This window comes from Salmo trutta, chromosome 12 (genome assembly GCF_901001165.1).
Source record: "Salmo trutta chromosome 12, fSalTru1.1, whole genome shotgun sequence".
Lineage (NCBI taxonomy): Eukaryota > Metazoa > Chordata > Actinopteri > Salmoniformes > Salmonidae > Salmo > Salmo trutta.
In genome coordinates, this window is record NC_042968.1 from 36,114,179 (window position 1) to 36,127,581 (window position 13,403).

The window sequence follows — 13,403 nt, forward strand, 5'->3', positions numbered from 1 at the left end:
GACTGATAGTATCTTTCACAACCCATCATCTCTGCTCATCATGACCCCATCAGCACACCTTCATTACATCATGGCCCTGATCTGTGTACACCACCAATACAATCTGATTTGATTTGATAGAGTCCACACTACACTAGGTCTAAACACACGACTACTACACAGCTGTCAATAGATCCGTGTGTGTGTGTGCGTGTGTGCATACGCACATGTGTGTGTACCTCCATATCATTGCAGAAGGTGGCGTTGGTTCCAAAGAGGATCTGACACTGTTCGTCTGCACTGTAGTGCATGCCTGGCAGCTTGGGTGGCAGGCGGACCTGGTAGCGGCTTCTGGGGTCTGTGTGGAGCAGACAGCTGCTGGCTTTGGACCTGTCACACACCAGCGCATGCACACGCACGCACGCACGCACGCACGCACACACACACACACACACACACACACACACACACACACACACACACACACACAAGGACATATAAAGAGCAGAGTTGACAGTATGTCCTAGCAGGGATAGACTGTAGTTGGATGGTTTATCAAGTTACACACTGACTAAATGATGAGCCCAACCCTGGTTACCATTGTAATGTAGTATTGTATGATGGTCCTCTGTGTGTGACTGACCAGTATCTGTCTCTGTAGAGCACAAAGCCCTGGGATTCACCAGAGAGCCTTTATCTTAGAGATCCATAGAGAACACACAGCAGAGAAGGTATCCAGTAGACTACACACACACACACACACACACACACACACACACACAAACATGCACACGCACACGTGCACACACACACACAAACACACACAACTAACCTTGTGGGGACACACAATTCAGTCCCATTCAAAATCCTATTTTCCCTAAACCCAACCCTAAACCTAACCCTAACCCTTACTCTTACCTTAACCCTAACCCTAACCTTAACCCAAAACCCTAACCTTAACCCTAAACCTAACCTTAGCTCCTAACCCTAACCCTAAATCTAACCCTAGCTCCTAACCCTAACCCTAAATCTAACCCTTAGCTCCTAAATCTAACCCTAGCTCCTAACCCTAACCCTAAATCTAACCCTAGCTCCTAACCCTAACCCTAAATCTAACCCTAGCTCCTAACCCTAACCCTAAATCTAACCCTTAGCTCCTAAATCTAACCCTAGATCCTAACCCTAACCCTAAATCTAACCCTAGCTCCTAACCCTAACCCTAAATCTAACCCTAGCTCCTAACCCTAACCCTTAACATAATTCTAACCCTAACACTAATTCTAACCTTAACCCTAAACCCCCTAGAAATAGCATTTTACTTCGTTGGGACTAACAAAATGTCCCCAGTTGATCAAATTTCTGTTTGTTTACTATTCTTGTGGGGACGTCTGGGGACTTCTAGTACCCACAAGAATAGTTAAACACGTCCACACTGCCATACATAATCCAGAAAACATAGACCAAAAAATGTTACCCTATGGGTCCTTGTCAAAACTAGTGCACTATATAGGGAATAGGTTGCCATTTGAGACACAACTCTAGAGGAACATACACTATGGATACAGCAAGGAGACTGTCTTTGCCTTGACTCGGGAATATGTGGTTTTGATAAATCAAATCAAATTTATTTATATAGCCCTTCTTACATCAGCTGATATCTCAAAGTGCTGTACAGAAACCCAGCCTAAAACCCCAAACAGCAAGCAATGCAGGTGTAGAAGCATAACATTGTGGTATAGGAAAAGAGAAATCCTTAAATGTTATATTGATGCCTGCAATGTGTACATGGGTAAAGCTTCTTTTGACCGAACCTCAACATTCACCTTTCATCACACAGGTCTGCTAAAAAGGGGGTTGGGCAACTCTGGTCCTGGAGGGCAGCAGTATGTACAGGCTTTTGTTCCACCCCAGCACTAACAGTGTGAACATTAACACTTCTGTTACATATAATAATGGTCCAATGTCAAGGGACTGATTTCAGAGCGCCAGACAGCCAATAAACTCAATTTCTAGTCCATGCTCCAGTCACAGTCAATCAGATCCATTGTTTGCAATATAAATCAGGCCATCGCTATGGTAATAGCTTCTAGGCAACAGCAGCCCATAGATAAAAGCCGATGCCATCTCGTAGAGTTGTGATGAATGCATTGAGTAGGAGACGCCATTCAACTTGATTAAACTGCCTGACAGCGGTAAGGGCTGGAACACAGTAAGTTCCATCGCTGTGAGTGACTGGTTACAAAGACCTTGTCAAAGTCAATTAAACAATGGCTGGAAGGAAACTAGAGGTCATTTATTCAAGGAAGTGTGTGAGTTGGGCGGAGGGATACATTGTATAATGATTGTGTGTGTGTGAGTGAGTGTGAGTGTGTATCAGTGAGTGTGTGCATGCGCGCGCGTGTGTGTGTGTGTGTGTGTGTGTGTGTGTGTGTGTGTGTGTGTGTGTGTGTGTGTGTGTGTGTGTGTGTGTGAATGTGTGCGTGTGTCAGTGTATGTGTCCAATCTGAAAGTGGAAAACTGGACCCTTTAGGCCAGTGAACTGAGGCACATTTTCCACTCTCATAATATTGCTATGCTCCACTTAGTAACCTAGAGTGTGTGTGTGTGTGTGTGAGACAGTGTGTGTGTTTGTGTGTGTGTGTCTCACCTGAGGAACTTCTCCAGGTCGTCACGGCTGCAGGGGGACCATGATAGGTCGCTGGGGTTACGGCCCTTCACCCATTCACCAGACATGATGTGGGAGTGGCCTGTACAGGTAGCATGGTCGTCATCATGGCTCATCCCCATGCTGGAGAGAAAATCACACACACACCATTACATACCATATAGACACACACCATTATATACCATATACACACACACCATTATATACCATATAGACACACACCATTACATACCATATAGACACACACCATTATATACCATATAGACACACACCATTACATACCATATAGACACACACCATTATATACCATATAGACACACACCATTACATACCATATAGACACACACCATTATATACCATATACACACACACCATTACATACCATATAGACACACACCATTATATACCATATAGACACACACCATTACATACCATATAGACACACACACACACCATTATATACCATATAGACACACACCATTATATACCATATAGACACACACCATTATATACCATATAGACACACACCATTACATACCATATAGACACACACACACACCATTATATACCATAGACACACAAACACACACCATTATATACCATATAGACACACACACACCATTATATACCATATAGACACACACACACCATTATATACCATATAGACACACACCATTATATACCATAGACACACAAACACACCATTATATACCATATAGACACACACACACACACACCATTATATACCATATAGACACACACACACCATTATATACCATATAGACACACAAACACACCATTATATACCATATAGACACACACACACACCATTATATACCATATACACACACACACCATTATATACCATATAGACACACACACACACCATTATATACCATATAGACACACACCATTATATACCATAGACACACAAACACACCATTATATACCATATAGACACACACACCATTATATACCATAGACACACAAACACACCATTATATACCATATAGACACACACACCATTATATACCATAGACAAACACACACCATTATATGCCATATAGACACACACACACACACACACCATGACACACACACCATAATATACCATACACACACACACACCATTATTTACTCATACACTACTGGTATATGCCCATGTCTCTCAGGCGCACACACACACACACACACACACACACACACACACACACACACACACACACACACACACACACACACACACACACACACAGGTATATCTTACAATTTTTGTGAGGACCAGCAATTGATTCACATTTAAAATCATATTTTCCCTAACCACTAACCCTAACCCTAATATAGGAGAAACCAGCCACACCTTCTTGACACGCCTCAAACAACACCTCTACATAACTGAAACAAACACACTACAAACAAACTTGTCTATTTATGGAAAAATCACATTGATTAACTCTTTGGTCGTTTTACATTTTACTTACTTACTAATGGCACTGCCTACTCCTGATGACTCGTTTTTTTAAATCATATGAACAAAACATTTAATTTTATTTGGAATGCTAAGCCAGACAAAATTAAATGTGCCTATTTATATAATGAATATGTGTTTGGGGGGCAAAAATGATTAAATATTAAAGCTTTAAACCTCTCACTAAAAGCTTCACTCATACATAAATTATACTTAAACCCAAAATGGTTCTCCAGTAGATTATTAAGAAAGGCTCATCCTTTATTTAAAAAATGGCCTTTTTGCCTTTATACAGATCACAACTTCTCATTTCCGACTAATTGAAAATGAAATTTTGTTTAAAGTATTGCCCTTTCTTAAACAAGCCATACAAATCTGGTTTCAATTTCAGTTTTATCCTCCAGAAAAAAATGGAACAAATATTACAACAAATGTTATGGTTAAACTCAAATATACTGATTAATAAAAAAACACTCTTTATGGAAAAAATGTTTAAAAATGGTATTATATTTATTAATGATATTATGAATAGAAACGGAGGAGTTATGTCACATATGCAGCTATCGAAAATATATGGGAATATCTGCTCAATCCAAACTTACAATCAACTGATTAAAGCACTACCACAAAAATTGAGGAGGGAAGTGGAAAAGCAAGAAGGTACAGTAGGGAACTTGTTTGCTTGCCATATATTAAAGATGCAAATTGGCTGAAAGGAACTGGCATAAATAGAAAAATATACCAGTTTCATTTGAGGACAAAAATGTTGACATCTGCGCCATACATGTTGCAAAATAAATGGGAAGAGATTTTTGATGTACCAATTCCATGACACATGGTTTATGAACTGGTACAAAAAACTACATTTGATTCAACACTTAGAGTTTTTCCATTTAAATGATTATATAAAATTCTTGCCACCAACACAATGCTATATATATGGGCATACAGCAATCTCAGCTCTGTAGATTTTGCTACGAAGAGACAGAATCAATAGATCATTTATTCTGGTATTGCCCCTTTGTAGCTTGTTTCTGGTCACAGGTTCAGGAATGGTTAAAAAAATCACAACATGCAATTAAAATTAACTTTACAAATAACAGTGTTGAACGATTTGGAAAGCCATAGTTAGTCAATAAATAATATAATAATGCTCGTAGGAAAGGTTTTCATCTTTAGCTCACAATCTGTGGATACTATACGAAACAAGCTACATAAATATGTGTATGCAACCAATAAAATTTGATTTCATTTGATTTGATTTCATGGATCCCTCAGGCGAATACCCGCCAAATGTTTTCCCATATTCTACAGACTGACTTGCTATATACAGACAGAACAGAAAGTTGCAATAGGCCCAGCGTTTGGCACCAGCACAAACAGAAACCCTCTTAAAACTAAGCCTAAACCTAACACCTAAGACTAATAATTGCCTTTTTACAAGTGAGGACCGGAAAAGTGATCTCACTTCTCTGAATTTTTTGTTGGTTTAGTATTCTTGTGAGGACTTTTGATACTCACAAGTATAGTACAACGTGTACACACATACACACCTTTAAATGCGGAAGACACATTTCGGTTGAATGCATTCAGTTGTACAACTGACTAGGTATCCCCCTTGCCCCTTTGTATATCTGCAACACACAACTATTCACACAACATACACTATTGCAACAGACAGTATAACATACTTTGAACACGTATAAATTCCTCTACACAACTGCAGCCCATCTTAACACACCTGTTACATATTCATTGGCTAAGGTCAGGGCCTCAGGGAAACTTCAACAGGAAAGAATAGCTAGTGTACAGCTATACCACAGTAAGGATCTGTGTGCGTGCGTGTGTGTGTGCATGCGTGTGTTTCCTCTAAAGCTGTGACCTACATTTTGCAAATGAAAAACAACAACCCGGCCTGAAATCCCGGAAGCGCATCAGAAACTAACAAAAACCATTGAGTGGAATGACTGGACTCCCAATGCACAGCCGTTGTTCCTGGCTTTAATTAAACTATATACAATTACATATTGAGAGCCATATTCCTCCATGTCCACTGCAACACCAATAAGAGATCAGCCACACTAAAACCAAGATGACCACAGCTGGTCTGGGTTTGTCCTGCTACTCAAACTTTACTGCTGCTACAGTTTAGCATTTTCCCCACTAATGGTTAAGGTTAATTGGGGGATCCAAGATCTGTTCCTAGGGAAAACTTTACCCGAAGCACCACATTGGAGAACCGCAAACTGGGTTGGAGTGCAGTGCAAGTGGCCAGTCCCAAATATGTTCCTTTTGTCTTTCTCCAGATCTCTGTAGGCTCTGGTTTAGTGCACACATTTACAACAGGGAAAGCAAACACATGAGGGTTGTGTTCATTAGGCAAAAAACTGAAGAAATTGCACAGAAACAGGGAGGAACTACCTGGACTAATTTTTGTTAACTGTTGCAAAACGTTTTAAAACTGTTGTATGCCCTAAACAAAAAATCAAATCAAATCAAACTTTATTTGCCACATGTGCTGAACACAACAAGTGTAGACTTTACCGTGAAATGCTTACTTACAAGCCCTTAACCAGTTCAAGAAGAAGAAAATATTTACCAAGTAGGATAAAATAAAAAGTAACACAATAAGAATAACAATAACGAGGCTATATAAAGGGGCACCGGTCCCGAGTCAGTGTGCGGGGGTACAGGCTAGTTGAGGTAATCTGTACATGTAGGTGGGGACGAAGTGACTATGCATAGGTAACAAACAAACAGAGAGTAGCAGCAGTGTACAAAAGGGGGGAGGGGTCAATGTAAATTGTCCGGTGGCGATTCTTATGAATTGTTCAGCAGTCTAATGGCTTGGGGGTAGAAGCTGTTGACGAGCCTTTTGGTCCTTGACTTGGCGCTCCGGTACCGCTTGCCGTGTGGTAGCACAGAAAACAGTCTATAACTTGTATGACTGGAGTCTCTGACAATTATATGGGCTTTCCTCTGACACTGCCTATTACATAGGTCCTGGATGGCAGGAAGCTTGGCCCCAGTGATATACTGGGCTGTTCGCACTACCCTCTGTAGCGCCGTACGGTCAGATGCCGAGCAGTTGCCATACCAGGCAGTGATGCAACCGGTCAGGATGCTCTCGATGGTGCAGCTGTAGAACCTTTTGAGGATCTGGGGACCCATGCCAAATCTTTTCAGTCTCCTGAGGGGGAAAAGGTTTTGTCGTGCCCTCTTCACGACTGTCTTGTTATGTTTGGACCATGATAGTTTGTTGGTGATGTGGACACCAAGGAACATGAAACTCTCGACCCTCTCCACTACAGCCCCGACGATGTTAATGGGGGCCTGTTCAGCCCGCCTTTTCCTGTAGTCCACGATCAGTTACTTTGTCTTGCTCACATTGAGGGAGAGGTTGTTGTCCTTGCACCACACTGCCAGTTCTCTGACCTCCTCCCTATAGGTCGTCTCATTGTTGTCGGTGATCACGACACTGTTGTGTCATCAGAAAATGTAATGATGGTGTTGGAGTCATGTTTGGCAACGCAGTCGTGGGTGAACAAGTAATACAGGAGGGGACTAAGTACACGCCCCTGAGGGGACCCAGTCTTAATAAAATCTTCTTAGAGCTTGGGTCTATTTTCCTGAATTTCTGCTTGACTGACGTTCCCAAAGTACACTGCCTGTTACTCAGGCCCAGAAGCCAGGATATGCATATAATTTGGTAGCATTGGATAGAAAACACTTTGAAGTTTCTAGAAACAGACGTTCCGCTAGCGGAACGCCTCACCAATATCCAATGGTAGAGCGTGGCGCGAAATACAAATACCTTAAAAATGCTATAACTTCAATTTCTCAAACATATGACTATTTTACACCATTTTAAAGACAAGACTCTCGTTAATCTAACCACATTGTCCGATTTCAAAAAGGCTTTACAGCGAAAGCAAAACATTAGATTATGTCAGGAGAGTACCCTGCCAAAAATAATCACACAGCCATTTTCAAAGCAAGCATATATGTCACAAAAACCAAAACCACAGCTAAATGCAGCACTAACCTTTGATGATCTTCATCAGATGACACTCCTAGGACATTATGTTATACAATACATGCATGTTTTGTTCAATCAAGTTCATATTTATATCAAAAAACAGCTTTTTATATTAGCATGTGATGTTCAGAACTAGCATACCCACCGCAAACTTCCGGTGAATTTACTAAATTACTCACGATAAACGTTTACAAAAAAACATAACAATTATTTTAAGAATTATAGATACAGAACTCCTTTATGAAATCGCGGTGTCAGATTTTAAAATAGCTTTTCGGAGAAAGCACATTTTGCAATATTCTGAGTAGATAGCTCGGCCATCACAGGCTAGCTAATTTGACACCCACTAAGTTTGGTGCTCACTAAACTCAGAATTACTATAAGAAAAATTGGATTACCTTTCCTGTTCTTCGTCAGAATGCACTCCCAGGACTTATACTTCAAGAACAAATGTTGTTTTGGTTCGAAATAATCCATAGTTATATTGAAATAGCTCCGTTTTGTTCGTGCGTTGAGGTCACTATCCGAAAGGTGACGCGCTGGTGCATTTCGTGACAAAAAATGTTAAAATATTCCATTACCGAACTTCGAAGCATGTCAAACGCTGTTTAAAATCAATTTTGATGCTATTTTTCTCGTAAAATAGCGATAATATTCCAACCGGGCGACGTTATATTCATTCATAGACTGAAAGAAGAACATGGAGTCGTCTCGTGCACGCGCACTCCAGTGTCATTGTTCCCTGCCTGACCACTCACAAAAACTCCTGCTGTTTTTCGCCCAGAGACCAATTATATGCATATTCTAGTTTCTGGGCAGGAGTAGTAACCAGATTAAATCGGGTACGTTTTTTATCCGGCCGTGAAAATACTGCCCCTTATCCCAAACAGGTTAACATAATGTATGAGACTATAACACCGTTGATATGGCAGGCGAACTTCCAAAGAAAAACCAACCAGAGATTTTATTTTTGAGCTCCCAGGCTCTTATAATGGAAAGCTATGGCTTCTATGTAATTCCAGCTCCCAGATTGCAATTCCTATGGCTTCCAGTAGATGTCAACAGTCTTTGTTCAATGTTTCAGGCTTGTTTCTTCAAAAACTAGCAAGAATTCTGAGTTTTTGTACAAAGACTCCCAGTTCAAAATCAGTCTGTTGGCGAGCGATGAAGAGGACGCATGCTTACTAATTTTACTTTTCTGTTGAACGTACTTCTTTCCGTATGAAATACTATAGTTTATTTACATTTTAGGATACCTGAGGATGAAATAGAAACGTAGCTTGACTTGTTTGAACAAAATTTTGCGGTAGCTTTTTGGACTCCTTTGTCTGCATGTTGAACGAGTGGATTACTGAAATCGATGGTGCCAATTAAACATACTTTTTTGGATATAAAAAATAATTTTATCTAACAAAACGACCATTCATGTTGTAGCTGGGATCCTTGGGATTGCAAACAGAGGAAGACTTTCATAAGTAAGTGATTTATTTAATCGCTATTTGTGATTTTATGAAGCCTGTGCTGGTTGAAAAATATGTTGATGTGGGGCGTTGTCCTCAAACAATCGCATGGTATGCTTTCGCTGTAAAGCCTATTGTAAATTGGACAACGCAGTTAGATTAACAAGAATTTACGCTTTAAAATTATATAAGGTACTTGTATGTTCATGAATGTTTAATATTACGATTATTTATTTGAATTGCACGCCCTCCAATTTCACCGGATGTTGTCGACTGGTGTCCCGCTAACGAGACGCCTATCCCTAAGGATCAGCGTGGCAGACGCGTTGTTGCCTACTCTTATCATCTGGGTGCGGCCCGTCAGGAAGTCCAGGATCCAGTTGCAGAGGGAGGTGTTTTGTCCCAGAGTCCTTAGCTTAGTGATGAGCTTCGTGGGTACTATGGTGTTGAACGCTGAGCTGTAGTCAATGAACAGCATTCTCACATAGGTGTTCCTTTTGTCCAGGTGAGAAAGGGCAGTATGGAGTGCGATTGAGATTGCGTCATCTGTGGATCTGTTGGGGCGGTATGCGAATTGGAGCGGGTCTAGGGTGTCCGGGAGGATGCTGTTTATGTGAGCCATGACCAGCCTTTCAAAGCACTTCATGGCTACTGACGTGAGTGCCACGGAGCGGTAATCATTTAGGCAGGTTACCTTCGCTTCGACTATGGTGGTCTGCTTGAAACATGTAGGTGTTTCAGACTCGGTCAGGGAGAGGTTGAAAATGTCAGTGAAGCATGCATGCTTTGATTACACATCCTGGTAATCCGTCTGGCCAAGCGGCTTTGTTAATGTTGACCTGTTTAAAGGTTTTGTTCACATCAGCTACCGAGAGCATTATCACACAGTCATCCAGAACAGCTGGTGCTCTCATGCATGCTTCAGTGTTGCTTGCCTCGAAGCGAGCATAAAGGGCATTTAGCTCGCCTGGTAGGCTCGCGTCACTGGGCGGCTCCCGTCTGTGTTTCCCTTTGTAGTCCGTAATAGTTTTCAAGCCCTGCCACATCCGACGAGCGTCAGAGCCAGTGTAGTAGGATTCAATCTTAACTTCTTATGGGCAGGTGGGACGGTAGCATCCCACATGGCCAACATCCGGTGAAATTGCAGAGCGCAAAATTCAAACTACAGTATTATTAATATTTAACTTTCATAAAATCACAGTAATACATCAAAATAAAGCTTAACTTATTGTTAATCCAGACAGATTTCAAAAAGGCTTTACGGCGAAAGCAAACCATGCGATTATCTGAGGACAGTGCCCCGCATACAAACAGATGAAAAACATATTTCAACCAGGCAGGTGTGACACAAAAGTCAGAAATAGCGATATAAAAAATGCCTTACCTTTGATGATCTTCTTCTGTTGGCACTCCAAAAGGTCCCAGTTACATCACAAATGGTCCTTTTGTTCGATAATGTCCTTCTTTATATCCATAAAAACTCAGTTTAGCTGGCACACTTCAGTCAATAATACACCCAGTTTTCTCCATCAAAATGCATACAAAATGAATCCCAAACGGTACTAATACATTTTTCCAAACAAGTCAAACAATGTTTATAATCAAACCTTAGGTACCCTAATATGTAAATAAACGATAACATTTAAGACGGAGAATTGTTATTGTCTTTACCGGAGAAAAATACCAAAGAACGCGCTCTCTTCCACGCGCTTGGAAACACTACAGCCCAAATGGGAGCCACCTAGAAAAACTACAATTTCTGGCTCATTTTTCCAAAAACCAGCCTAAAACTCTTTCTAAAGACTGTTGACATCTAGTGGAAGCCCTAGGAACTGCAATCTGGGAGGACTTGGCCTTATAAAAAAAGTGATAGCCATTGAAAATAGTGGTAGGCAGAAATTCTTTTTTTTTGGGATGGTTTGTCCTTGGGGTTTCACCTGCCATTTCAGTTCCGTTATACTCACAGGCATAATTTTAACAGTTTTAGAACCTTTAGAGTGTTTTCTATCCATAAATGATATGCATATCCTAGCTTCTGGGCCTGAGTAACAGGCAGTTTACTTTGGGCACGCTTCTCATCCGGACGTCAAAATACAGCCCCCTACCCAAGAGAGGTTAATCCTGTATTGACGCTTTGCTTGTTTGATGGTTCGTCTGAGGGCATAGCGGGATTTCTTATAAGCGTCCGGATTAGTCCACCGCTCCTTGGAAGCGGCAGCTCTAGCCTTTAGCTCGATGCGGATGTTGCCTGTAATCCGTGTCTTCTGGTTGGTATATGTACGTACAGTCACTGTGGGAACGACGTCATCGATGCACTTATTGATGAAGCCTATGACTGAGGTGGTGTATTCCTCAATGCCATTGGATAAATCCCGGAACATATTCCAGTCTGTGCTAGCAAAACAGTCCTGTAGTATAGCATCCACGTCATCTGACCACTTCCGTACTGAGCAAGTCACTGGTACTTCCTGCTTTAGTTTTTGCTTGTAAGCAGGAATCAGGAGGATATAATTATGGTCAGATTTGCCAAATGGAGGGCGGGGGAGAGCTTTGTATGCATCTCTGTGTGTGGAGTAAAGGTGGTCTAGGATTTTTTTCCCCCTGGTTGCACATGTGACATGCTGGTAAAAATTTGGTAAAACTGATTTAAGTTTTCCTGCATTAAAGTCCCCGGGCCACTAGGAGCGCCGCTTCTGGGTGAGCATTTTCTTCTTTGCTTATGGCCTTATAGAGTTGGTTGAGAACGGTCTTAGTGCCAGCTTGTTTTGTGGTGGTAAATAGACGGCTACGAATAATACAGATTAGAACTCTCTTGGTAGATAATGTGGTCTGCAGCTTATCATAAGGTACTCTACCTCAGGCGAGCAATACCTCGAGACTTCTTTAATATTAGACATCGCGCACCAGCTGTTATTGCCATAAAGACACACACCCCCACAGCTCGTCCTACCAGAGGTAGCATCTCTGTTCTGCCGGTGCATGGAAAATCCCGCTAGCTCTATATTGTCCGTATCTTCATTCAACCACATCTAGGTGAAACATAAGATGCTATAGTTTTTAATGTCCCATTGGTAGGATAATCTTAATAGTAGGTCATCAATTTTATTTTCCAATGACTGCATGAAGAAGAATGGAAGGCATTGGGAGTTTACTCGCTCACGTCCCCTTTTCCGGCGTCGTTTCTTCACGCAAAAGGCGTGGATCTGGGCCTGTTCCAGTGAAAGCAGGATATCCTTCTTGTCGGACTTGTTAAAGGAAAAAGTTTCTTCCAGTCCACGGTGAGTAATCGCTTTCTGATGTCCAGAAGCTATTTTCGGTCATAAGAGACGGTAACAGCAACATTATGTACACAATAAGTAAAAAAATAAGTTACACAAAACGCAAAAAAAATTACTAAATAGCACAACCCAGGAGTGAACTGTATAAAGTCTTGGAGATTAAAAAGCGAAGTGTTTATTGGTCAAAGGTTTTAAAGGTGTACTATGCAGAAATCCTCCGCAATTTCCTGGTTGCTAAAATTCTCAAGTGGGTATAGTGTAGAGAATCCTTGTACCATCTAAACCGCTGTGAAATATATATTTCCATTACCAAAAACATTGTATTTTCACCTGATTAAAACTGGTGTACAAAACCTTAACCTCTCTGGTCCAGTGGGACGCTTGCGTCCCACCTACTCAACAGCCAGTGTAATGTATGGCGCGATATTCAAATACCTTAGAAATGCTATTACTTCAATTTCTCAAACATATGACTATTTTACACCATTTTAAAGACAAGACTCTCGTTAATCTA

At 41.1% G+C, this 13,403-nt stretch overlaps 1 protein-coding gene across 3 annotated transcripts in view; it reads right to left on the reverse strand.

Moving 5' to 3' along the window:
* LOC115203456 (A disintegrin and metalloproteinase with thrombospondin motifs 17) overlaps positions 1 to 13,403 on the reverse strand; it is a 235,254-nt gene that overhangs the window by 78,632 nt on the left and 143,219 nt on the right. For 2 of the 3 annotated variants that reach the window (XM_029768142.1, XM_029768140.1), the window contains exons 9-10: positions 2,627 to 2,767; positions 219 to 369 (exon numbers count right to left, since the gene is read on the reverse strand). In XM_029768142.1, coding sequence (XP_029624002.1) covers positions 219 to 369; positions 2,627 to 2,767 — 292 coding nt within the window. Of the gene's footprint in view, positions 1 to 206; positions 370 to 2,626; positions 2,768 to 13,403 lie in introns of all 3 variants that reach the window. The other variant, XM_029768141.1, reaches the window with a different exon arrangement.